The sequence below is a fragment of the Cornus florida genome, unplaced genomic scaffold, assembly GCF_030987335.1.
Source record: "Cornus florida cultivar Cherokee Brave unplaced genomic scaffold, ASM3098733v1 CherokeeBrave_3.0.0_Hap2_Chr05, whole genome shotgun sequence".
In the NCBI taxonomy this organism is placed as follows: Eukaryota; Viridiplantae; Streptophyta; class Magnoliopsida; order Cornales; family Cornaceae; genus Cornus; species Cornus florida.
Window position 1 is genome coordinate 73,042,109 of NW_026775575.1, and position 27,627 is coordinate 73,069,735.

A 27,627-nucleotide genomic window follows, 5' to 3' on the forward strand; every position below is an offset into this window, starting at 1 on the left:
AATATAATGGTTGATTAGGAAAATGAGAATTAGAAAATTGATTTCCTTGTGATTGAAATGATGATTTAAAACCTTGGGAACCTTGGCTTTGCATTGGAGGTGGAACATACTTCCCTTAGAAACCACCTTGGGGAGGGTTTGAGCCTTCCCCTTGGTTTCTCCAAGAGAAATTCGGGTGATTCCTCCAACTAGGATTATAATGATTGCCATAAGGATTGTTTCCTTGATTAACAAAAGTTGCATTGACTTGTTCATGATGCTCACTTTACACATGTCCATGGGGACAATTGGAAGTAAAATGTAAAACACTTGAACAAGTCAGACATGTCTCATTGGATGCATGATGGGAATGGCTAGGGACGGAAGATACTTGATTTGCCGAGTTTTGGTTGATCAAGAATTGATCAAACCTTTAAGATAAGGATTTCATCTTGGTGGCTATTTTATTAGAATAGTTAACTTAATTTAAGCCAACACTCTTCCTTCCACTTGAATTCCTACCATTCTTAGAAGATAAAGTTCGATGCAAAGAATTTTCATTCATGTTCTCATAAAGACGCCACACGTCATCCTTATGCTTATCAATGTAAGAGCCACCCATGGAAGCATCAACGATGCCCTTATAATTGTCGGATAAGCTCTCAAAGAAATATTGAACTAATTGCCATTTGGGCATGTCATGATGTGGACACTTCCTAAGTAATTCATTGAATCTTTCCCATGCCTCATGGAACGTTTCCCCATCCCCGTGTGAAAACTCTCGAATTAAGGTTCTCATGGCATTGGTCTTAGAAACCGGATAATACTTCCTCAAGAACTCTTGTTGTATTTCTGCCCAAGAATTTATTGAAAAAGGCCTAAGATTTTTAAACCAATATTTTGCCTTGTCTTTAAGGGTGAATGGAAAAAGTTTAAGCCTTAAGACCTCTTCCGGCATGTTCGTGTATCTCATGGTGGAACATACTTCAAGAAACTCATCCAAATGCTTGTAAGGTTCTTCATTTGGAAATCCATGATAGTTAGGAAGCATTTAAATGGTTTGTGGTTTGATCTCATAGTAGTGTGCTCTAAATGGTGGCAATTGAATGCATGTGGGTGCATTGTATTTATTAGGCACATAGTGATCTCTTAAAGCAAGGGGAGGATTAGAAATTGGAGGTGCAACATGGGCACCTTGATTGCCTTGAATGATGGGAGGTGGTGAAGTATAGATTGGCCTTGGCATCCCAATGGAACTTGGCCTTGTTGTTATGGTAGGTGAATGAATGGCCTCGGTATACCTAATGGTACTTGCATGTTATCATGATGCACGTTTGGGTGGAGGATGCCTTGTTGGTCTATGTGACCAAGGTCCTCCACATGGTCCTCGTTATGTCCTTCCATTGATAAAATGGATTAACTAGAACTTCCTCTTCCCCTAGGGTTTCAAACAACGGATTCAAGATGAAAATTTAGAGGGACAATAGTAGGTTTCAATGATCTATGACCATGCATGCACAATGAAACACAACAAGCAATAAGTAATGAACAATCACTTCACCTTCGTAACGAATCAACAAACTTCCTCCACATACAATGATCCCATTCTCCCATGCTATCAACAATATGCAAAGAAAAGTAAATTGCCTCCACGTGGGCTCACGATTTATCTAAGAATTGAAATACAAGCCTCCACGCGGGCTGACGATTTAACTAGAGATTGAGTAAAGAAAGAGCTCACAAAGGGTCCTTTAGCTATTCAATTCAATTTTCAATTCTAGCTTTACAAAATTTTTAGATTATAGCTTTTTCCTTGATTTTGCTTAGCTCCTTGCTTGAAATGCTCCTTTGCTCACCTTCTAGCTCAATGCACTTAGTCAAACAAGAACCAACACAATAAGTAACCAAAATGAAAATGAAAACAAAGTAAAGACACGATCAAAAGAGTACTAATTCCTAATTGATTCCACAAATATGACGTTACCTTCAATCAATCCCCGGCAACGGCGCCAAAAACTTGGTGGTTCCGAGGGTCTCACCCTAAATCCAAAGTTTGTGTACCAAAAGATATTAGTGTCAAGCTATGATGATTGTGGCCAAGTTTTACATTTAGAAATTGCCACTACTACATTTCATTAAAAATATAGTTAGGGCGAGTAGGGATCGTCCCAAGGGATTGGTAGGTCGTATTAGGTTGTGGAATCGAGATTAGGGTTAGTAGGTCGAGTGATCAAAAGATTGGTTGGTGGTTGAATTACACTAAGATGCAATTTAAACTAAAATAGGCAATTAAATATAATTGAGAGAAAATAAGAGAGAGATCTTGGGGTTTAGAGGTCACCACTAAGCGTAGCTTTTCTACACCCTTAATGAATGATTAATGAGAGGGAAAACATGTATTACAACATAGTGTGTGTGTGGTTGTTTCAACAAGCATGGATGATAAATTAAGAATATATTGTCTAAGCAACATAGTGGATAGCACAATATATCAAACTAAGCCATTAATCCTTTCTTTAAGCTCACAATCCAAACACATCACAAGGTTAGAGATATGTGCTACTTGCTTTCATAAGTATGGAATATCAAACAACAAGCATGGATTATCCTCCTATTTAACATCTAAACAACAACTACACTACAATTAAGCTAATGACATGAAATTAAACTAATTAAACTAAGGGAGAGGCACAATCTATTAAGAAATGAGTATGAACCATCAAATAAACCACAAGTGTAATACCCCTAATTTTAAAAGGACAATCCTGGCATTTAATTTAATTATTTAAGTGCGTTTTTACTAAATTATTTGTTTAATTATTTATTTGTTTATTTTTCATTGAATTGTGTGTTTTATTTATTTGTTTTTATTTATTTTATTTAACTGGCATTTTGTTTAATTTGTGACTGGTTTAATTATGTGCTTATGTGGCTACTTAAATAATTTTTTTTTTTTTTTTTTGAAATTAACTGTTGTTCGTATTTTGGTTGCTATGTATATTAGATGTAGGGTTTTATTTTAGTTTTTAATTAAGATTTAGCCGACTTAGGGTTGGTTTTGTATTAGAATTAGGGTTATGCTAAAGCCTATAAATGCAGTATTATACGTTGGTTTAGAGTTACAAACAAAATCCTATTCACTACGGTGAGGCAGAGAGAACTTTGGGAGATTTCCAGAGAGGTTCAAGGATAACTGGACGGAGTGCTTCTGGGTTGAACCAAGAGCACCGGAGGTGTAGAACAGGAGTCTCGGACATGGATGGAAGCTTCAGAGACGGTGGTTTAGAGTTTAAAAACTGAAACTCAAGGCAAGTCTCTGTTCTATTCCTTCCATTTAATTCGTGTTCTGTGCATACATAGTTAGACTCCAGGGATTAATTAAGCATTAAAATAGATTAAATTAAAGTTAATATCAATCTTGTAAGCATGTTTGAATCAACTTTTAAATCATTGCATAAATCTGTTTTTGTGTTGAAAGTTGTTCTCGCTTAAAAATCTGTTTGCATTGGTTTTAATTTTGCTTAACCTTGGTGTATTTGGGATTGGATGCATACTTATAATTAATTCTAGGACATCAATTGAACCCTGAAATAAGTAATAAAAATTGTACAGTGGCTCTGAACTTCACTGAAGGCGAAGAAGACGAACAGGTTAGGGTATACGGCTCTCAATGGAGGAGAGCCTGCTCACCAAGAGGGAGCCGGCTCTACAAGGGGTAGAGTCGGCTCCACATGAAGTGGAGGGGGCTCCACCAAGGGGAGAGCAAGATCCTTTGTTTTAGGAGGCGGCTCTACCCTATTTTCTTGGTTTTTCCGTGTTCTGGGTTTGGCTTGGACAGTAGGTTTTGGTTCTAAGTGTTTCCAGATGCTGTGAATGAAGAATAGACCCGTTATAGACTTGTAAAAACTCTTAAAAAGCATGTTAATGCTAATATGTTGAAGCTTGAAAAATTAAAAGGTTAAACAATAAACCTGTATATGGGAAGTTGGATAATCAATTGAAACTGCTTACTGTTTTTCTAAAGCAATTTAGTTTCTTCGCGTGATTTAATATTGTTAATCATGTCTCAGTTATGTTATAAGCATATAGTTATTTATCTAGAAAAATAAGTATGCTTGGATGGAATTAATTGATGTTTATTTCTACTGTTTGTTTGCATCAATTATGGTACTATTTGGAGGAGTTAAATGTGTAGTCTTACTTCATTTATATAAAAGATTGGAATAGGATTTCTAAATCTTATATTAGATGCATAATTTGTCATACACATGTTAGACTATATTTATACTAATTATGGAGTATGGTTGATAAGTATCTATTACTGTTTTATCAACTTTGTTAATTGGAGGATTGTATGTACCGGTATAGGACGGTGTCATACTAGGTATGGACTAGTTCAAACACGAAGTTCTACCTAATTTGGATTAAGGTACGAATTAACCATATAGGTTAAGTCCATCACCTACTTGTGTCATGTCAACAAAATAGTTGAATGACTTAATGTGGTTTCAGGACGGATGATTATACATATATCAGACCACTACACAGATGGATGGTATTATTATATGGTGCCATGGTATGAGCTTGAGTCTCAGGACCATGGTTAGGGCGCGTATATCGCCTGGGATGGATAACTGGACATAAGTGTTGTTCCCTGGTAGGTCTAGGTACACATGACCACATTATGTGCGATTTGCATAGTATCTCTACTTAGGCTGAGACAGACCTATTTGACTAGCGAGCGTCTTATAGTGTATACTATATATACATATGGACTACTCTAGATATTGTTGGGTTATCTATGATGTATTTGCGTATCGGATTACTGTATGGATCGTAGTAGAATAGGACTTGCGTGTGGGCCTGACCCACCCTCTTATTTTTTAGGTATTCGTCAGTTCCAGGGTTAGAGCTTGGACGTGCAGAGCAGATACAGACATTCATTCCTTCGACTATGTAGGAATACTATCTATACTTAGTTTAATTTTTTTTCAGTTTGGGATTTTATTAGGGGTTTACTAGATGGATTCCCGAGTTGTTAAACTTATGGAGATTCTGGATTATCAGATTTTAATAATTTTAATTCAAGGATTTTTAATTTAGTTTCTTTCAGCTTAAATTTTCATTTCTCAAATTTATTTTTGTACTCCATGTTTGTTTTAACTTATTAATTGTCCGGTATCCCTCGGGTTTGGGCCTGGGCTTGATCAACCCATGTCTCGGATCTGAGGGATATCATAACAAGAGCATTCCATTAAGCACTATATCTTGACCATATCTAGATCTATAACATTAATACACATAGACATGCATCAATAACATAAGAAATATAGATAAACATATGAACATCTATTTTAGTATACATAGACATATGGATAGAATGAAATGATCAATTGGAAGCATTAAACCACACAAATCATTGAATAAACAACATCTATGTATATAAATATGTCAAAACATCTATCACAATACAAATCCCCTAAAAAATACATAAATCAAGATGTAGAAAGCATGCTTAGGGTTAACTCTAGCCCCAAGAGGATGTCTAGCCACTTATGGATGGTGTCCTCCAACCCTCAAGGGTTGACTCCATGGTAGAGATTGCTCTTCTTCTTGGTTGATGGAAAAACTCCAAGCTTGTGTCTCTAGCCTCCTTCTTTCTTTTCTTCCTCCCTAAAAATATAGAAATTGTGTCTTTATCTACTCTTAAGTATATCCTCTCAAAAAATGGCTTATATTCTTTATATAGGTAGGTTGAATATCACCCCAAATGAGCTGGGCTCGTACACCAATATTCCTTCCAATGATTGGATATGAGACAACTTTTAATGAGTTGGAAATTAGATTTTCTCGAGCTTTGGGACGTTCGATCGATCGAACTTATGGTGAAATTAATCGAACATGGTTAAGATCTATCGAATTTAAGCTGGATCGATCCTTTATGGCGGCGCCTTTTTGGATAAAAACAAATCTGAGATATTTTGAAGATATTTTTGGGAAAGAGACAAATGTGGTAGGTAGGGTGGTACAAGTGGATAAGATGAAATCTTTTCGATCGATCAGAAGAAAGTTGGATCGATCAAACTTTGTGGGATCTTTGGATAAGGACAAAAGAGCTTGGATCCATCTTTGAAATGCTGAGATCGATGAACTTTCGATCGATTGAATATTTTATGAGATCGATCGAACATGCTGAATTTCCACCACTTGCTTCCTTTTGCTCCCACTTTGTTCCTTTCTTTGATTCATCTCAAGATTGCTTCAATTATGCTCTTATTTAGCCGAGTTAACTTATTTTGGGGATAAGTACCTAAAAATGGAAATAATACAAAATCAATCTAAAGCGGGAAAATAAGATAGATAAAGGTCCTAGAATACCTAAGCTTAAGGGGTTTAAATGCGCACTTTTCAGCGCTCATCACTACCTATATAAGGAATATGAGCCATTCTTAAAGAGAGACACATACATACACTAGAGACACAATTTCTATATCATATTCTTAGTGAGGAAGAAAAGAAGAGAGGAGGCTAGAGACACAAGCTTGGAGTTCTTCCATCAACCAAGAAGAGGAGCAATCTCTACCATGAAGTTAGCCTTTGAGGGTTGGAGGACACCATCCATAAGTGGCTATATATCCTCTAGGGGCTAGAGTTAGCCCTAAGCATGCTTTCTACATCTTGATTTATGTATTTTTGAGGGGATTTGTATTGTGATACACATTTTGACATATTTATATACATAGATCTTGTTTATTCAATGATTTGTGTGGTTTAATGCTTCCAATTGGTCATTTCATTTTATCCATATGTCTATGTATGCTAGAATAGATGTTCATGTGTTTGTCTCTATTTCTTATGTTATTGATGCATGTCTATTTGTATTAATGCTATAGATCTAGAGATTGTCAAGACATAGTGCTTAATGGAATGCTCTTGTGGTTTATTTGATGGTTCATACTCATTTCTTGATGGATTGTGCCTCTCCCTTAGTTTAATTAGTTTAATTTCATGTCATTAGCTTAATTGTAGTGTAGTTTTAGTTTAGATGTTAAATGGGAGAATAATCTAAGCTTGTTGTTTGATGTTCCATACTTATAAAAACAAGTAACATATGTCTCTAACCCTGTGATGTGTTTGGATTGTGAGCTTAAAGAAAGGATTAATGGCTTAGTTTGATATAATGTGCTATCCACCATGTTGTTTAGACAATATATACTTAATTAGTCATCCATACTTGTTGAAACAACCACACACACACACTATTATTGCAATACATGTTTTTCCCCTCATTAATCATTCGTTAAGGGTGTAGAAAAGTTATACTTAGTAGTGATCTCTAAACCCCAAGATCTCTCTCTCTTATTTTCTCCCTATTGCATTTAATTGTTTATTTTAGTTTAAATTGCATCTTAGTGTAATTCAACCACCAAGCAATCTTTTGATCACTCGACCTACTAACCCTAATCTCGATTCCACAACCTAATACAACCCACCAATCCCTTGGGACGATCCCTACTCACCTTAACTATATTTTTAGTGAAAGATAGTAGTGGCAAATTATAAATGTAAAACTTGGCCACACTCATCTTAGTCCAACATTTATTTTGCTAAGCTTTGGTGTGCACCGCGGCTTAAGCATCACCAAGTTTTTGGCGCAGTTGCCGGGGATTGATTGAAGGCAACGTCGTATTGTGAAATCAATTATGAATTAGTACTCTTTTGATCGTATCTTTACTTTATTTTCATTTTCATTTTGGTTACTTATTGTGTTGGTTTTTGTTTAACTAGGTGCATTGAGCTAGAAGGTGAGCAAATGAGCATTTTAAGCAAGGAGCTAAGCAAAAGCAAGGAAAAAGCTAAAATCTAAAAAATTTGCAAGGCTAAGATTGAAAATTGAATTGAAGTGCTAAAGGACCCTTTGTGAGCTCTTTCTTAACTCAATCTCTAGTTAAATCGTCGGCCCACGTGGAGACTTGTATTTCAACTTTTAGATAAATCGTGAGCCCACGTGGAGGCAATTTTAATATTCTTTGCATATTGTTGATAACATAGGAGTATGGGATCATTGTATGTGAAGGAAGTTTGATAATTGATTTGTTGCGAATGTGAAGTGATTGTTCATTACTTGTTACTTGTTGTGTTTTGTTGTGCATGCATGGTCGTAGATCATTGAAACCTACTCTTGTCCCTCTTAATTTTCATCTTGAATCCGTTGTTCGAAACCCTAGGGGAAGAGGAAGTTCTAGTCAATCCATTTCATCAATGGAAGTACATAATGAGGACCATGTGGAGGACCTTGGTCACATAGACCAACAAGGTATCCTCCACCCCAATGTGCATCATGATAACACGCAAGTACCATTAGGCATGCCGAGACCATTCATTCACCTACCACAACGACAAGGCCAAGTTCCATTGGGAATGCCGAGGCCAATGTATGCTCCACAACCACCCATAGTTCAAGGCAATCAAGGTGCCCATGTTGCACCTCCAATTGCTAATCCTCCCTTTGCTTTAAGAAATCACTATGTGCCTAATGAATACAATGCACCCACATGCATTCAATTGCCACCATTTAGAGCACAACACTATGAGATCAAACCACAAACCATTCAAATGCTTCCTAACTATCTTGGATTTCCAAGTGAAGAACCTTATAAGCATTTGGATGAGTTTCTTGAAGTATGTTCCACTGTGAGATACACGGACATGCCGGAAGAGGTCTTAAGGCTTAAACTTTTTCCATTCACCCTTAAAGACAAGGCAAAATATTGGTTTAACAATCTTAGGCTTTTTTTAATAACTTCTTGGGCAGAAATGCAACAAGAGTTCTTGAAGAAGTACTATCCGGTTTCTAAGACCAATGCCATGAGAACCTCAATTCGAGAGTTTTCACACCGGGATGGGGAAACGTTCCATGAGGCATGGGAAAGATTCAATGAATTACTTAGGAAGTGTCCACATCATGACATGCCCAAATGGCAATTAGTTCAATATTTCTTTGAGAGATTATCCGACAATTATAAGGGCATGGTTGATGCTTCCATGGGTGGCTCTTACATTGATAGGCATGAGGATGACGTGTAGCGTCTTTATGAGAACATGAGTGAAAATTCTTTGCATCAAACTTTATCTTCTAAGAATGGTAGGAATTCAAGTGGAAGGAAGAGTGTTGGCTTACATCAAGTTGACCATTCCAATAAAATAGCCGCCGAGATGAAATCCTTATCTCAATGGTTTGATCAATTCTTGATCAACCAAAACTCGACAAATCAAGTATCTTCCATCCCTAACTATTCCCGTCATGCATCCAATAAATCATGTATGACTTGTTCAAGTGTTTTACATTCTACTTCCAATTGTCCCCATGGACATGTGCAGAGTGAGTATCATGAACAAGTCAATGCAACTTTTGTTAATCAAGGGAACAATCCTTATGGCAATCACTATAATTCTAGTTGGAGGAATCACCTGAACTTCTCTTGGAGTAACCAAGGGGAAGGTACAAACCCTTCTCAAGGTGGTTTTCAAGGGAAGTATGTTCCACCTCTGATGCAAAGCCAATGTTTCCAAGGTTTTAGATCATCATTTCAATCACAAGGAAATCAATTTTCTAACTCTCATTTCCCTAATCAACCATCATGTTCTCAAGGAAATTCTAGGAGTCCCGCTTTTGAAGAGAAAGTTTTGACCACTCTAGGCACTCTAGAGGCGAATACTCAATTGTTTCATTCTCATTCTTAATCCATTGCTAAGCTAGAAACCCAAGTAGGGCAAATAGCTAGTACTTTAAATGCTAGAGAGAAAGGGAAAATGCCTTTGAATGCCCCACCAAAGCAACAATGCATTGTGGAGACTCATTCCTCATCGGAAAGTCACACAATTGAGCATGTCAATGCGGTGACAACCTTGAAAAGTGGGAGAATCATTGCTAACTAAGTGGGTGTGTCCAATGAAGAGAGTGAACCGGTGCAACCACAAGTTGACACCCGTCCCGTTTCATATTTTATTCTTCCTTCATTGCATATGCATGATCATTCAAATGAGAAAGTGTCAAAAAGTGGTTTGCAAAATGATTTAAAAACTTTTTATGTTGAAGAGACTTCAAGGAAAAATTTTGAAAAAGTTTTTGAGCTAAGAGCTCTATTTCCGGATGCCTTAAAAGGATCCATTTCAATTGATAAGCAAAAGGCCAAAACAAATGAAATTATGGATGTATTTAGGCAAGTGAAGGTTAACCTTCCGCTTTTGGATGCAATTAAGCAAATTCTGGCTTATACCAAGTTTTTTAAAAACTTATGCACCCAAAAGAGGAAGAAAAAAAGCCAAGCACCTAGGAAAGTGGTCTTAACCGAGCAAGTAAGCTCAATTTTGCAGCATAACACTCTTCCAAAGTTCAAGGACCCCGGTTCACCTACTACTTCATGCATCATTCCACCCACCATAAGCAAGGGGTTGGCATTTGCATAGTTATTCCTGCCACGGTTCCTTCCTCCTTAGTCAAGAAGTGGCTCCCTTGGAAAGGGTTACCCCCCAAACGCCATAGGAATGACCATGGGTGGCCTTATTGGTACAGGTGCGGTTGGCTCAATGTTCATAGGTGGAACATTCTGTTGTGCTTGTGGGATGTGGTATGGCCATGGTTGGCCAAGCTAATCATGCCAAGGCGGCTGTGGAAATGCCACAGGTAGAGGATTCTGAACTTGCTATATAGTTGGCATGGGCGCTGTTTGTGGAGCAGTCATCTGTGCCACTGAAGCGATCATAGGTGCAGCTGGAATGTAAGTCTATGCCATTGGAAGGGACTACACCTGCTGCTGAGTTGGAGGGAACGGCCCTGCATGTTGCTGAGAAGAACTTCCTTCAACAAATATGGCCGGCTTGCTAGCTTGGAAGGCTGACTGTTGAGACCCTTCAGAGTTGTTTGGCCAAAGGGCCAAACCTTGGTTTAAGCTTCTAAGGGTCCGTTCCAACATAGACTCGAATCTTTGAGAGATTCGGTCTACCATTTCTTCTAACTTCTGTTCGTTAGCAAGAGCGGCTTTTGTATGGTCTTGACTAGCCTTAGAATGGTCTTGTACAACTCTAGCTAAGTCTTGGGCGACTCTAGCTTGGTCTTGCGCAAACCTATCTTGTTGCATTGCCATCATGCAGATGTTGTCCACGATGGGTCCATTTACCATTGTTTGAGTAAATTTTTCCACCATATCATTTTCATTAGGTGCAAATCGTGAACTTTCCACTAGAAGTTCACTGGCTTGCATCTCTTCTAGTTCGGCAGGGTTTTGGATAGACTTGCTTTGCCTTCTTCCACTGGCCATTGAACAATCTGTTAAGAGGTCTCACCGGGCGTGCCAAGAATGTTCAGTTCCTAAAAATTGTGGTCCTTTCCAAGTGCGGAAAGGAGGGTGAATGTCGGGCGTGCCAGGAACTGCTGTCGTTCCAAAGTGGATATCTGAACAACTATTCAGTAGGAGATTATAGGGATCAGGCGATTGTACGAAGGACTGGAATTACCACCTTTAGAGGTTCTTTTTGCCTTGAAAAAGGACTTTTGGACTATTCTATGGCTAGTGAAAAGGAAAGCAGTATTAAAAGTGTAGGACTTCAAAGTAAAGTGCTAGAAAGTAGGAATAATAAGTGCATGACTTGAATGTAAAAAAATTGAAGTGCTGTTGGGCTGTGTGATTTGAACAGGGTTTGCAGACTAGCTCTAAGTGCTCTATTTATAGAGCTTTCTATGCATGTAGCAGCTTGATCTGGCAACTCCAGCGATTTCCACGTGGCCAGATTTTGGACTGCCAAGCGCCCCACGATCTCTTGGCAGTTGTAACTTCTTCCTTCTATCTTTTCCCTTCTCTGTTGCAGACTTCAGCCATTGATAAGCGCCGAATACTGTATATTCAAGCGCCCTAAATTGCATTAGTTAAGTCCGTTGTTTGTTTAATTAAGTAGATTATCTTCATTTGTGTGTTTTTTTATATATTTTCAGGTCCATTTGCCAAAAAAGGAGCAAAATCAAGGCTTTGTGGAGTTTTGGCCATCAAAAGGCACAATTCTGAATTTCTGGCAGCAGTGGAGTCCTGACTTTTGTAGCCATTTTCGACCTTGCAAACTCGAGAACTGGACCTCCATTATAAAATGGAATATTTAGAGCTCTGAATCAGCTTTCCAAATATTCAAGAGGTTCGTCATTCGGAGCTCGGAGCAGAGAGTTATGGCCTTGTTACCAGAGGTGCGCAGAACTGCCTGGCAGCAATGAAATTCTGCCTTGATCTTCATTTTCGACCAACCATCCTTGAGAATTGGATCTCTACCAAAACCTGAAGTATTTAAAGCTCTAAATTAGCTTTCCAAATCTTCAAACGGTTCATCATTCGGAGTTTGGAGCACAAAGTTATGGCTATTTAACCGAAGTAGGTTTGGGCGGAGCAAGGCAAGAATGGAGCATTCTGCTCCAATTTCGAGTGCTCGAGCCCTTATTTCGAGTGCTCGAAATTAGGGCAGAATTGCATCCGGAAATGGCCCATTTTCAGCCACTTGCATCTTGGGTTCCTCAATTCTAATTTCCCTCTTTAATGGTTGGTTGGAGATGTTGGTTGGTGGGGGTTTCTAGAGCCTTATCTCTAGAAGAGAAGAGAGGGAAACCACACAATACATTAAGTTTCATTCTACAAGATTAGAGGAGGGAGAAGAGAGCAAAGAGGAGGAGTTCTTAAAGCTTCAAGGAGGAAGCTCGAAAATGGAGGGGAAAGCCTTGCTTCTTCCTTCATCTAGGGTCACCATGGGTAACTAAACCTCTTCTAGGGAGGTGATGAAGCTCCATTTTGTAAGCTTTGCTTTGTTTTGATTTATATTTGGGGGTTAATATATGTATGTAATCCTTCCATGAACTAGAGCTCTTCATTTGATGTAATGAATTTCAATATCTATACATAATCATCTTGAGTTAAATATCTTGTCTTAGATGGTTTTTCTCCTATGATTATATTGCTACATTTTCATAGTGACAATGGAATGGAGTTTATGGAAGTGTTGTTAATGGCATGATATTTAGGAGATTTGATAATCTATTGCTTAGGATCTTCCTTTGATAGATTATTTTTGGTTTTTATGTCATGTGCTTCTACTATGTGATTAAGGGCTTGATAACTCTATGCTTAGTGAGTATGTCTAAGGTTACAACCTAGTTTAGGTAACCAAAACATGCAATGCTTTGATAGGTTATTCTTACCTATTGATTTCATAAATTTCTTGAAGGGAATGTAATAATTTGTGTTGTTGTATCCCATAGTTATACATATATGTTATTACCCTAAGTAAATCATATCCTAGCATGCTTATTGATGGTTGTGGAGTCTCTTCCCTAGTCTCTTCTCTATTGTTCTATCTTATCTAATTCTTGCAAGTCACTATTGTTTTATGCACTTTGAATTCCTAGTTTAGTGACCATCAAACAAACCCTTATTACCCCTTATCATTCTAAGAACAATTCTAGACACTTAGGTTGCCATAGACTAGCGCAGTCCCAGTGGTTCGACTTACCCGACCAATAGCCCTATTTTACAATGATTCGTGCTATTGCGAAGGTTGATGTATAGTTGATCAACCGATCAGCCATGTTTTCCACGATCTCGGTTTATGGGTAGTTCTTGCAATATATTTTCCACTTGGTTTCTCCATAAGTTTACATGTGTCCCACGTCTTCATGTTCTTCTTCTCTCTGCCACAAATTCCTATTTTTTGTATAACTTCTATATGTATCATGTATGTATATAGAAGTTAGTTGTAGACCCACATTGTCCTCAATTTTGGTAACCTCCTTCAACCAGACCTCTCTTTTCATAACGCCATGGCCTCCTAAATTTCAGCATCTTTTCATAATGGGCTAGCATCCTCAATTCTTGTAACTTCCCATCTCTCGACTCTCTTCTAGGTTTAGAGTTCATGGCATCATGGTTTCCTTTTGAATTTTAGCACCTTTTTTGATTCATCGTGGGCTATATTCTGGAATATATATATATATATATTCATAAATATAAATCACCTCCTTTTCCTCTGCACCCACGTTTTCCTTGATTCTAGTAACCTCCCTCAAACAGACGTTCCTTTCTGATTTTTGGAATCCATGGCGTCGTGTAGCCCTTTGTTTCAACAACTCCTCATCGTGGTTATATTTTAGTAAAAATATATACATGTATATGTATATATATGCATCCATAAATACAATTTATCCCACGTTCCTTTACTCTTGCAAACTTGTATTTTGACTTAGCAAGTTTAGTAACTGAATATCTGCCAAAAATCCCTACAAAGTAGGAGAGATTTTTGGCACCACGTTTTCCTCTTGCTTGCTTAGTTAACTTTGGTCTTGCCATAATGGGAAACCTCCAATTACTTAGGGATACATGATTTTTACCCACTAAGCTTTCATAACAACAATTTTCTAAAAGAATTGATATACTATGGTAAGTTCCATAGAACTCGCAATGTGTTGAGAGCCAATTGGTTGAATTTGTCTTGAATAATTGCATGAGGTTGCATATATGGTAATCTTTCCATGAAATAATCCCTTTTTCCAAATAAGAATATGTGGACCCTTACTTTAAAGATGGCAAGTTCTAATAAGACTCACCTCTTTTCTTTAAAAATAGAAAACCCCACATGGTAGGATTGTACTGACCCACTTGTCTAATTATTACATAGTATTACATAACTTCTAATAATAATTCATAAGAGTTGCGATCCAACGTGGTCAGTTCCATTGGAACTCACCACATGTCACCTTTCCATTGGGCCAAAAATAATGGAGTAAACAATATGATATATTAATATAAAATTAGTTATATCTTAAATGTCATGTGAAGTATATATTTTTCAACAGTTATTGTTGAAAGCCTGCGAGAGAGTTAAAGGCCGAAATCAATGCAGAGAAGTTCATGGATTGATTATTCTCAGTGAGAATGATATGGATATTATTATTCGTACCAATCTCATAAAATTGTATGTGGTAGATGTTTCAATTGGTGATGAAATGCCCAAAAGGGACTTGGTGTCTTGGAATTATTTTATTTTGTTTACTCCCAAACGGGTTTGCACTACAAGGTATTGAAGATATATGACCGAATGAAAAAAATAATAATGTGGGTTTTGATGGGTTTAATAATGTGGGTTTTGATGGGTTTAGCCTTGTTAGCTTGCTCTCGCCTTGTGCTCATGTGAGTGCGTTGAGTATTGATGTTCAAATGCATAGATTCGCCACTGACTATAGGTTATTACATAATGTTTTAGTTGGAAATGCTCTTGTAGTTAAGTATGCTCAACGCAGAAGCTTGGATGGTGCTCTTTGTCTTCAAAAGAGAGAGGCGTTACTTAGAACTCAATAATTGTCAAGCATATGTTTGTGGAGATCAAGTAATATCCTTCTTCAATCAAATGTTGATTGTAGGAGTCCAGCCATTCGATCACATTTTTTGAATTTTTTTCAATTTGCTCAATACACGTGGGATGGGAGGACAGTGTATGTATCATGTGATGAATTATGAATGTTGTTCTAAAAGACACAACATGACCATCATAAATAAATAAATGGTTAATTACACTCACATCCCTTGAGGTTTTTCTTATTAACCGTGAAATGAAAGTTGGCCCCTTTTTGAACAATGACTACTCCTAAGGTTTGATAAAGTTAACAAAAACACCCCTACCACATCCGACACACGAATAAAATGGCCTAAATGATATTTGACTTGTCAACAATCACATTTGAGTCATTAAATGACTTAAGTACCCTTTTGTAACTATTATTCTTAATCCTATATTACTATATTAACAGTGCATCACCACAAAATTTATATATATATATATATATATATATATATTTATCTATATAAAGAAAGAGAGAGTCTCTATTGATCACAATACTCAGCAACTATGACTGATTCCATATTCAGAAAATAAATTCCATAGATCTCATGTATCCAATCACATGATTACCATAGTCAACACCCCTCTTCTCTCCCCTTCACGTTATTACCAGAGTCATATCCTCTTCCACCATGTTGTCTTCTTCTAAATATATATATATATATATATATATTGTCTTCTTCAATTTAATGAATGCTTACACTTTTTATAAATTATATTATATATATAAAAACATACAAAAGGTTTTTTAGCGAATTGGAGACCAAAGAACAAGATATACTCACACACACACACACACACATATATTATCAAATTTGAACAAAACAAAGGAAAAAGGAAAATACATAAATCCATATATATAGACCCATATATAAACTATTTGAAGTTTCATTGGTTTGAAATAGAGTTCTGATTTAAAAACGCAGATGAAATATCGTGAAAAATTGGGAAGAATGGCTTTTAGAAGAGCAAACCCAGAAACGGGCCAGTGAGGTGCAGAGCCGAACACGAGCCGCCAAAACCAAAAAGGAGCAAACCAAAAAATTAACGCTGGCGAGGTGGGGATCCCAACACGAGCCATCGGAGCCGAAGAGAAGCAAATCCAGAAAACGTTGGCAAAGGTTGTAGGGTTCCAGCATAGTAGATTTATGTGTTTTTTGTGTGTATACCCGTGGTGGTGGTGGTGGTGATAGGAGGTTGAGAGGTGGGCGGTAGTGGTGGCTGTGTCTGAGGGATTGATGGTGGTAAGTGAGGATGACAAGAGCACCAAACACGTGGTTAATAATCTGAGGAGTATTTTGGTCGTATAAATATTTTGATATTTTAGTTTAAGAATTATTATTTTGTTGAAGGGCAATAGTGTCTTTTTCTACATTTTTAGGGGTTATTTGGTTATCATTTCTGACAGGGCCGTGAGTGTTAAAAAAGAGACCAACTTTCATCTAATTGTCAATTGGGCAAACTTTAGAGGAAGTGAGTGTAATTAGCTCATAAATAAAAGTATAAATAAAAAATTTGATTTATTTATTTAAAATAACAAATATAATCAAAATTAACACTAGACATTTCAATTCATTTGTAACAATTATTGAAAATAGTTCAGCTGAATTTTCACACCCCAGTTGCCTCCTTTGAAATTTAATCAAGTAGATAAGACCAAGTTAATAATCGGTTCTCTTCCATAGCAAGTACTCCATTATCTTTGTATTGAATCTCTGGAACATTGGATCACCCTAGTCTTTAATTAGACTTGTGGAAAAAAATGTATTTTTTTTCTTAATTGAATAAGCGATTGAGGCTTTAATCACAAGCAAAAATATGAGAGAAAGAAATGACAATTTTATTATAAAAAAATATCTATTATAAAATGTTCATCACATTTTCACGATGGAAAATTTAAGAACAATTTCAATGACATCTCTAAAAATTTTTAAATTTGTCACCTTAACATTTTTCAAAAGTTACATCTTCATTTCTAACAGTCACGTCATCATTTCCAACAGTTACGTTAGCATTTTGGACTCTTCAAATTTTAACTATTACATGTACTCCAATGATGCGTTTTCGTTCTCCAAAAATATTAATATTTTACTATATTTTAAATTTTTTTAATAATAATTCTTTTTTAACTTTATCCCAATGGTTATATTTCTAAGGATTATATTATAAAAAGAAATTAAACAATACAATATTCATTATGAATTAAAATAAATTATAACAATACAATATGAGATGAATTAAAAATAAATAAACAATACAATATCCATTAGACAATACAATATCCATTATAAAATCAACTAATAAAATATTCATTAAGTCTTCAAGGCATTAGTTGGGCAGAAAAAGTAAGAAAAAAATAATAATTGTATTCTCTTTTTTTTTTCTCCAAAAAAATCTTTAAAACACTTTTTATATTAGCCAAAGAGTACCTAAACAGTTCTTTACTTCAGTTTTGTTGAAAAAAAAAAAAAAAAAAAAAAAAAAAAAAACTCTTAATTTTGGATGCTTCATTGACTGGGCCTATTTTAAAAATAATAATAATAAATTCTGGCAGATCCGCGGATTGCCAAATGGGTCGACCCACATAGCGATTTAAAAATGACGGTGCAAAAATGGCGACCTGCATTGGAACGGATTGGGCCATCATTTTGTGGGTTGGGCTCGCCTAAATGGACTACAGATTCAAGTCCCTTGTGAACAGTGTAGTAAAGGCATATGCATACATTTGTATATATATTGGGGGTGGGGTGGGGGACTATGCACAGGCTGTTAAGACTACTGGGGTCTTTTTACAATTATTTGGGACATTTTTATAAGTCATTCTTCTTATTTGATCTTATTTGTTGATTGGATCTAAGGGTTACTAGAGCTTGATTTTAATCAATTTGTTGAGAGTTCTTCGAGTGTCTTTGTTCTTGAAGAAAATCGGAAGAAGCTTGGTTTTGATCAGAAGAATGACATGTCTTTAAATGTGCTTATTATTCTTCATCTGAGTTGAACTTCAATATTGTTTTTAAGTCGTTTATTTATTTTTTTCTTTCTCTACCCCAAAACCCTATTTATAGGCTCAAGAAGAGGTATAATTATAACATATTTCACTTTCGATAATTATTCAATTTAATTATGATAATTATCTTAATAATAATTATAAATTTATAATATCACAATTATGTTTGGGAAGACGGTATTTGTACTTCACTTTTTTGCGATTATAGTCTATTTTTCTTTGTTATGTAAAGCAAATGACAAAAAAGCCCCTAAAATCGCAGAAAAGGTAACCAATGAAAATTTTAATTCAAGTAAAATAACATAGTAGTTGTGCAGGGGGTTCAACTATGTTTGGAATACTGAAAGTGTGAGGTGATTCTTACTCTTAAAAAGGATGATTCTTTTCCTTCGTTTTTTAAAACTAAAACAAGTCTTCTATTCAGACCAAAAAAAAAAAAAAAAACCATTGTAAGAGTGAAATTCAATTTTCAAAAATTTTCTTTTGGCAAAAATACCCTACAAACTTTTTAAAAAGGGTCAAAGTGAAATCTCACACTTTCGTTTGCTCCCGCCGAGTAATTCTTTTAAATGAATATTGCTTTCATATTTAGCACGTTTCGATTCCATTGTTACTCTTTGTGACAAAATTTGCAGGCATTTTTGGTCTCGATCTCAGCCCTAATTTATGTGACTTAAGTCTTGTATTTTCATTTGCTCCCGCTTAATTATTCTTTTAAATGAGTATTGCTTTCGTATTTAGCACGTTTCGATTGTGTTATCACTATTTGTGACATAAATTTCATAACTTAGGCGTTTTTGGTCTCGATCACGGTTCTGATCTGTGTGACTTAACTCCAACACTTTATTTGCTGTTTTTGAAAGGAGGAGAAATACTGCTAGGCCACCTACCCAAAAAAAAAAAAAAAAAAAAAAAAAACATACCATTAGGCGACCAGTAAAGCTCTTAATTTTGTCATAATCAATTTGGGATCAAATACGCGGAGTACTATTTTACCTTATCTCCTTACGTGTACTATATCCATTGGATAAGATAGTTAATATTCGAACAAAGGTTGCATCCTATGTCGTCACCAACTCACTATCTTCCATCTTACATGACAATGACACGTGTCATAAATCTGTACTTTTTACCTTTAAGATTTGAGACTAAAAAATCATTTAATTTTCCCTCAGAACTTTCCGGGAAAGGTCAAAATCTTGCCAAACAAGAAACTGCTGCAACAGATCTTTGTCTACAATCGTTTTTGCAAATTTATATAGTATTAGAAACGTCTTAGAGATAGTGTGTGTGTAGAGAGAGAATTGATTTTGGGGAGAGAGACAGTGTGGAAACACTGGTTACTTATATTCATGATATTAGTATATATGTATATACAGAGAGTGTGAAGGCAGATTATCAGGGAAATTAAGAAACAGATTGTATTTATATTGGGGTTTTGATTCAGTGATAGAAAGTTTGGGGTGGTGTGTGTATAGAGAGAGAGAATTGTTTTAAGATGTTACCTTCATCCTTTTCGTACTGATTTCTAGAGCGAGAGTGTGTACAGATTGAGAGAGAGAGAGATTGGATTCAAACACAGAGCGATTTGTGTATAATTGATTCAGATTTCAAGTTCTTATAGAGAAACATGTCCCCTACATCTTCATTTTCGAATGAACAAATACGGACCCAACCCCAAACCCTAACCCTAATTCCAGGAGTCCCAAACGATCTATCCGCATTAATCCTAGCGTTCGTTCCATTCTCTCACTATGCTCGTCTCAAATCAACCTGCAAATCATGGAGGGTTTTCCTATCATCCAAAACCCTAATTTGTCTCCGCCGATCACACCTCCGGATCTCTCATCTCTCACACCTCCTCTGTATCTTCCCTCAGGACCCGTCAATTGCGTCACCGTACCTTTTCGACCCTCGAAACCTAGCATGGTGTCCTCTCCCTCCCATGCCCTGTAACCCCCATGTCTATGGCCTCTGCAATTTCACCTCAATTTCAATTGGGCCACACCTCTATGTCCTTGGAGGATCACACTTCGACACAAGGTCCTTCCCTATTGATCGTCCCTCCCCATCGTCCTCCACTTTCCGCTACGACATAGTCACGTCTTCATGGGACCGTCTCTCCCCCATGCTCTCGCCTCGTGGGAGCTTTGCGTGTGCTGCGATCCCAAATTGGAATTGTATTCTTGTTGCTGGTGGTGGGTCTAGGCACACCCTGTTTGGAGCTGCTGGGAGTAGGATGAGTTCAGTGGAGATGTATGATATAGGGAAGGATGAGTGGGTGGCGTTGGATGGGTTGCCACGGTTTCGAGCAGGGTGTGCAGGATTCTTGATGGGAAAGGGGGAGAAGAAGGAATTCTGGGTGATGGGTGGATATGGGGAATCGAGGACGGTTTCAGGGGTGTTTCCCGTGGATGAGTATTACAAGGATGTTGTGATGATCGAATTGAAGAATGGTGGGAAGTGGAGGGAGCTTGGAGATATGTGGGAGGAAGGGGAGAGGAGGCGACTCGGGAAAATTGTTGTCGTTGAGGACGAATTTGGAGATGTTCCTGGCATTTTTATGCTTGATGGATTCGATATCTTCAGGTAAGTTTTAAGGCTTTGTGTTTACACACTGTGAAAATTTGTTGTCTATTTTATTTTGCTATGCATACTCTGTTGTCCTGTTTACTGAAACAATTGGAATAATTTATCAGTGATCTTCTCTGGTAAATTGTGGACCAAGTGGTTTTTCATTGTGAGCGATAATAAATTAGTCTTATTTGACTATCTAATTTTGTTGCTAACTTTACCTGAACTGAAATAAGTAGTCGGATCATTGATTCTTGTATGAAGTGTTTTTGTGACATTATACTAATGTTTAAATTTGAGAAACCTAAAGGCTGACAGTTAGCTGTTATTAGCTGCCCTTTCCTTCAGGGAGTTCTGGGGATGGACTCTTTTCAATTCCACTAGCAGTTCAAAGTTTAGGTCGAAGTTAGGTCAGCTTGGTGTCTGATCTGTGTTTGATTGTCCTGGTTAATTTGTAAAAAAATGCTACTATTTTAATGGCTTCCGGACTATATGACTGGATTTTTAAAGATATTTTACTGAAATAATTATCAGCTTGGCACGTAAACACCTCACGGTTCTAATAGGTGGAACTTCAATAATCACATAACGTGATAAACATGGACAACCAATTTTATATGAGATCATACCAGGTCATGAAACATTTGTTTTGTATAATAACCTTAACCATCTTAAAGGTTGGGAAAATTGTTGCTCAATGTTTTGTGTGTTAACTGTGTTTCTGTGAGATTATTCTGTATAACCATCTTAAAGGTTGGGTAAATTTTTGCTCGATGTTTTGTGTGTTAACTGTGTTTCTGTTAGATTATTCTGTATATTGTATATCAAGTATGATTCAGAAGTTATTGTTTTGCATTCACAAAATATCAAAGGTTATAAATTTGAAATTTTAGCAGTAATTCAACACCAGGTGAATATGCATCCAGAATATTGATTGGAGTTTGGGGCAAATGTTATATATATATATATATATGAACCCCCTCACTAGGCCCATATTGATTTTGGCAATATTACTATCCTCCTACCACCTTGAAAGATCTTTCACTACTACAATCACCATTACCACTTCAAACTAGGGATGGCAATGGGATGGGTTCTTACTCTAAATCCCATCCCCTTAATTAACACGAACAGAGCTCACACCCTAACTCGGCCCTGGCTCGTCATGGTGACTGTGTTCTTATTTGGAAAATTATAAGAGAGAGGCCATCAGATTTTGAGGGACACCCCCAAAATTACTGAGATCTATATGTAAAGAGAGATGTAGATATATATATACACACAACACAAACACATAGTTACACAATATAAAAATATAAACCCCTTGCTGAGAGCCGGACCACTGAAGTAGAAGAAATAATTGGACCACTCTTTGTGGAGCCTACCGTTATTAGCATGTGTGTGTGTGTGTGTGTGTGTGAGAGAGAGAGAGAGAGAGAGAGAGAGAGAGAAGCAAATCCATGTACTAGGGATGAGAGGGAAGGGGACTACGCCTAGGCAGATAAATAGTTAGAACCCTAGGATAGTGATATATATATATATATATATATATATATATATATATGTAATAAGGGTGTTTAAGGAATCATCATCATCCTTGCCTTTATCCCATAGAGATGGGATTGGCCACATAAATTCTCTTTTTCCATTCCTTCCTATTATACACCACGTCCTCTCTTAAATTTAGAATTTTTAAGTCATTTTTAATTACTTCATCCCACGTAAGTTTTGGTCGGTCACTTTGTCGCTTATCTTCTACACAAACTCTCTCTCTCTTTTTTTTTCTAGGTGCATCATACTCCATAGAATTGCTACATATCTGCCCCCCTCTGAATTCAGTTTGGGTTCGGTATATTTATCTCATACTCCTCCCTAACCCGTTTAAAGGTACTCCACACCCATCCCATTAGGAGTGAGGTGAGGTTCCAACCTGCCAGGTTGGGACAAATAGCTACTCCTACTTCAAAATCTCACGCCACATCACTAGGACCTCCAGGATCCACCATGTTTACCTAATGTTCATAACGATCATCTCTTCGGGTAACGTATGACCTTTCCTTGTCTAGTGGACTAGAGATTTATCATTGTCACCATCCAACTTGTAACATATAAACGTTTTAGTGCGACTCTGTTTTCTCTTAAGAGTTGTTTGACGCTTAAGTAGTAGTAAAGTTGTGTGATGCTCTAAAAGCTTGTGGAATTACAACCTCTTAGGGTTTATCTCTGAATGTTTCCATGAAACTTTTGTTGATGAACCTGTTTGCGAATCTCTATATAATTTACTTACATTGTTTGTGAAAACTAGGAATCACCCACATTATGTGCACCATATGCATATGGAGTAATAATGGAAGCATCAGCCAGACCAATTTTTTGGGGTGACAGATTGTTTTTCGTCTATGTTCTGTACTTCCACGTAATGGGACTAGTTTCACTAATTTGATTGAGATAAATTGGTAATTATGTGACCCTGATCAATGTATTGGTTCAGGAAGAACCAAAGTTGTGATGCCCTGGCTTGCATGTTTCAACTTTTAGATGTGTTTTTTTTTTTTTTTTGAATCATGCTCAAATTTACAAACTTTCTTCGCTTTGGGATCCTTATTTGCGTGACTTTTTTTTACTACATAACAGGTATGATATGGCTTTGAACCGTTGGCTGACGGAGACAAGTGTACCAAGAAAAGCCCCCAACGACTCGTCATTTGGTTTTGTTGTGTTGGACAGGGAGTTGCATGTGATGACTCTTCTGAACGGAATTGATTCAACAGAGACACGAAGATCACGACAGCAAAAGAGGGCAGCAACACTGTTCATACAGATATACCATCCTAGGAGGAAGTCATGGAGAACTCTAATCACAAAGCCACCATTTCACAACCCTTTAGATTTCAAAACTGCGGTTATGTGCACCATTTGCCTGTAGAAGATTCCATTGATTTCTCTGATGTGTGTAACGCTGTTATTACGTCTGCATAATGCTCGTTTCATCTTTTAGCTTCAGTACCTTGATGGTTAGTATGTTATAGTATTTGTATATGCCAGTGTATAGCTTGATGAGGATGATTGCATTCCAATAAAAATGTTGTATTGATTTTCACTTGACTTGTGTAGATAACTTCCACAAGTAAATGTATCTAAATTTTGTGTATATCTCTTCATTTCTGTATATTGTTTGTGACCATCTGTAATCCTGAAAATTTTGTCTATTCCTATTCAGGGCTGCACTTAGATTTAAATAAAAAGCTTTTGATTTTTGGAGCTATTAGAACTTTGGTTCTGTGTTTAAACTTATTTCAATAGAAGATGGTGGGTGGTTAATATGGTCTCATAGCATGCAAGGTCGGATAATTAAAATTGAAACACATAAAAGGGGCCGTTTTAGCTGTAATAGAGGGTGTAAGCGAGACTTCAAAGGAGTAGTTGATCTCTTTTAGCATCAAACAGTTAAGAGAGTGTAAGTGAGTCCTCAAAGGAGCGACTGATCACTTTTAGCATCAAATTCTTTTTCATAACGCAACTTTAGCAATCATAAATTTCAATTGCATGATCCATCCAGGTTAATTGAAAGCATTAATGGGGAAAGATTGGATACAGACCTAATAATATCTTGCAATCCAAAACTAAACTAATAATATCTCTCTCTGCAATCCATAGTCTCACGAGTCTTTGTCCCATTCAATTGATGAAACTTCCATGTTTACAAGGAACTCATATTTTTTGTTTTCGTTTTTTAATTATATTTTATTAGATTGGAATGAGTCAAATTTTTTTTTTTAACGGAAGGAATGAGTCAAATTGTGAGAGGTGAAATAAGTCGAGTGGTGTTTTTTTTAGGTACAAGGGTTTGGTGTGGGTGATATTAAATTTGAACACTTAAAATAGGGAGAAAGTACTTTTATATTAAAATATAATAATATAGGTAGATTTAAAATGTAACGGTCGGAGCAAGAGATCTATATATATATATATATATAAATGTTCCTCTGTTTAAACCCATAATAAGGGCAATGCCAGTAAACTCTTAAATGCCGTGCTGAACCATTCATGACACAAAATTAAATAGTCATAATCATATACTTGAGTAAATACAAAGTTTCATGGCTTTACACATTTATGCTACAGCATACTTAATCTTAATCACAATAATTTACTACTACATACTAAACAATGAAAAATAATTATTTTTCTATCATGAAATTACTAATATATATAAAATTACAATGCAAGATTAACTTATTTGAAATATCGTTATACGTTTCTCTCTAAACAATTGACTATTGGAATATAGCTTCTCTATCCCTAGGCGACTTTTCGATCATTGTCTGTGGCGATCTTGTGGGCGGGTGCAAGAAACACTGACAGACTATCACACTGAGTGAGTTACATGTGCACAATCTTACATCGTCTGGGTGTGGAAAGAGGAAGTGCTATATATGTAGGTGTGTCACTCCAATTGGTATTAGGCCTTTTGGGATAAACTCAAGAATAAAACCGTACGGGTTTGGATCCAAAGTGAGCAATATCATACAATGTGATGGAGTGGGTTGACAACATCAGTACATCACTTTATGGATATCACGCTTCTCTTTTGTTCTCTTTCTTTTTATGAAATAATTGAATTGTTCATGAAATTACCTGCAAATCTATGGTGCAAATTAAAATATAAATATATATATATATATATATATATATATATATATATATAAGAAGAAGATAAAGAGAAATAGGGATGACAATTTGTACCGCCACGCCGAAGCCCCGCTTTGTCCTTGCCCTAATGGTATGAGTATAAGAACCGTTTATGTAGGCGAGTATGGATTTAGATATTAAACCTATCATAGGTTATAGGATGGGTACAGGTTTTTAGAAACATCTGTCCCACCCCGCTCTTTATACTATATATATATATATATGTGTGTGTGTGTTATAGATGTATACACATTATTGTATATACATATATCATTTTTTTCATTAATTGTATAGAATTTATAGATTTTATCAATTTATTTATATAGATAACAAAAAAAAAAGGGAAAAAAAAAAAAAGAAAACGAGGCTGGCCTGGGCGGGGCGGGCACGGTTACACGCATCTCTTACCGGGGCGGGTATGGATTTTGAAATTAAAACCCGTCGCGTGTATGAGGCAAGTATAAATTTGTCCATAATTAAACGCGGTGGGTCCAAATTTAGGCAAATCCGATCCATAACCACCCATTACCATCCCTAAAGAGAAAGAAATGGGATTCACAAATATACTTACAAAAAAAAAAATAAAAAAAATAACGTTGTGATTACATGTAATTTTTTTTTTCTCTAGATTTATAAAAAATAAAAATAAAAATTGACTTTTACTTATTTTAACTACCCAAGCTGTTGCATGCTGGTGTCATTTTAATGGAATTACCTGCAACTGAAAGGTGAAAATAAATAAATAAATAAATGAAGCTAGTAGGATGACAGTAAGGTGGATGACAAATGAAAATCTACGGTAAAATTAAAATATAAATAAAATTTGAATTTAAAGTGAATAATATCATATCATATGGTGTAGTGGGTCGATAACATCAGTATATCACTCTATATGTATCACACTTCTTTTTTGTTCTCTTTCTTTTTATGAAATAACTGAATTGCTCATGAAATTACCTGCAAATCTATGGTGAAACTAATATATATATATATGAAAAAGATAAAAAGAAATAGGGATGGCAATTTGTGCGGCCCACCCAGAGCCCCACTTTGTCCTGGCCTAATGGTACGAGTATAAGAATTGTCTTACGTAGGTGAGTTTGGATTTAGATATTAAACTCGTCACAGGTTATGGGGTGGGTATGGTTTTGAGAAACATTTGTCCCGCCCCGCTCTTTATATTATATTTATTTTTAATATATATACACAGATGTATATATGTGTTATTGATATATGCACATTATTGTATTCATGTTATTTACTATATATATATATATATATATCATTGTTTTCATTATATAGAATTTATTAATTTATTTATATAGATAAAAAAAAAAAATTGTAAACGGGGTTGGCCTGGGCGGGGTGGACACGGGGACACATATCTCATACCGGGGCGGGTATGGATTGTGAAATTAAAACCTGTCGCAAGAATGAGACAGGTATAGATTTGTCCATAATTAAACAAGACGGTACGAATTTAGGCAAATTTGCTCCATACCTGCCCGTTGCCATCCTAAAGAGATAGAATACTTACCAAAAAAAAAAAGGCAAAAAATTAACGTTGAAACGCATTTTTTCCTTTAGGACTTCCCAATGCATACGTAACATACCCATTCAAATTCAAGTCTATTAGTAACCCTGCTGCATAGTCAACATTCAAAGTCCTTTATCAAGTTAAAACCATCAAAGATTTCAACTCACAATGTCATATATATATATATATATATATATATATATATATATATATATATATATATATATATAGACACACACACACACCAGTTGCATGTTTGCTTGATGCATATATAAATACACCCCTCTCCTAGCATCTAATCTCCATTAATTGTGTTTTAACAACTGTATACTCTTTGCATATACGCTTATCACCAAGATGAAATATCCAAGTATTGTTGTAGCCATTATGGCAGTACTTTTCCTTCTAAGCA

The 27,627-nt window shown here is 36.2% G+C and overlaps 1 protein-coding gene, 1 non-coding gene and 1 pseudogene across 3 annotated transcripts in view; 2 read left to right on the forward strand and 1 right to left on the reverse strand.

The window, feature by feature from the left end:
- Window positions 1-674: 674 nt before the first annotated feature.
- On the forward strand, window positions 675-781 carry LOC132310765 (small nucleolar RNA R71). Its single transcript, XR_009482698.1, has one exon. It is a non-coding gene; the product is annotated as a small nucleolar RNA R71 (small nucleolar RNA).
- An 8,071-nt stretch (window positions 782-8,852) lies between these two features.
- On the reverse strand, window positions 8,853-8,951 carry LOC132310840 (small nucleolar RNA R71; annotated as a pseudogene).
- Window positions 8,952-19,568: 10,617 nt separating this feature from the next.
- LOC132306833 (F-box/kelch-repeat protein OR23) overlaps window positions 19,569-27,627 on the forward strand; it is a 32,905-nt gene continuing 24,846 nt past the window's right edge. The window contains exons 1-2 of one of the 2 annotated variants that reach the window (XM_059804401.1): window positions 19,571-21,001; window positions 23,621-24,147. In XM_059804401.1, the coding sequence (XP_059660384.1) occupies window positions 20,043-21,001; window positions 23,621-23,912 (1,251 nt within the window). In that variant the 5' untranslated portion in view covers window positions 19,571-20,042 and the 3' untranslated portion in view covers window positions 23,913-24,147. Of the gene's footprint in view, window positions 21,002-23,620; window positions 24,148-27,627 lie in introns of those variants that run through there. The other variant, XM_059804402.1, reaches the window with a different exon arrangement.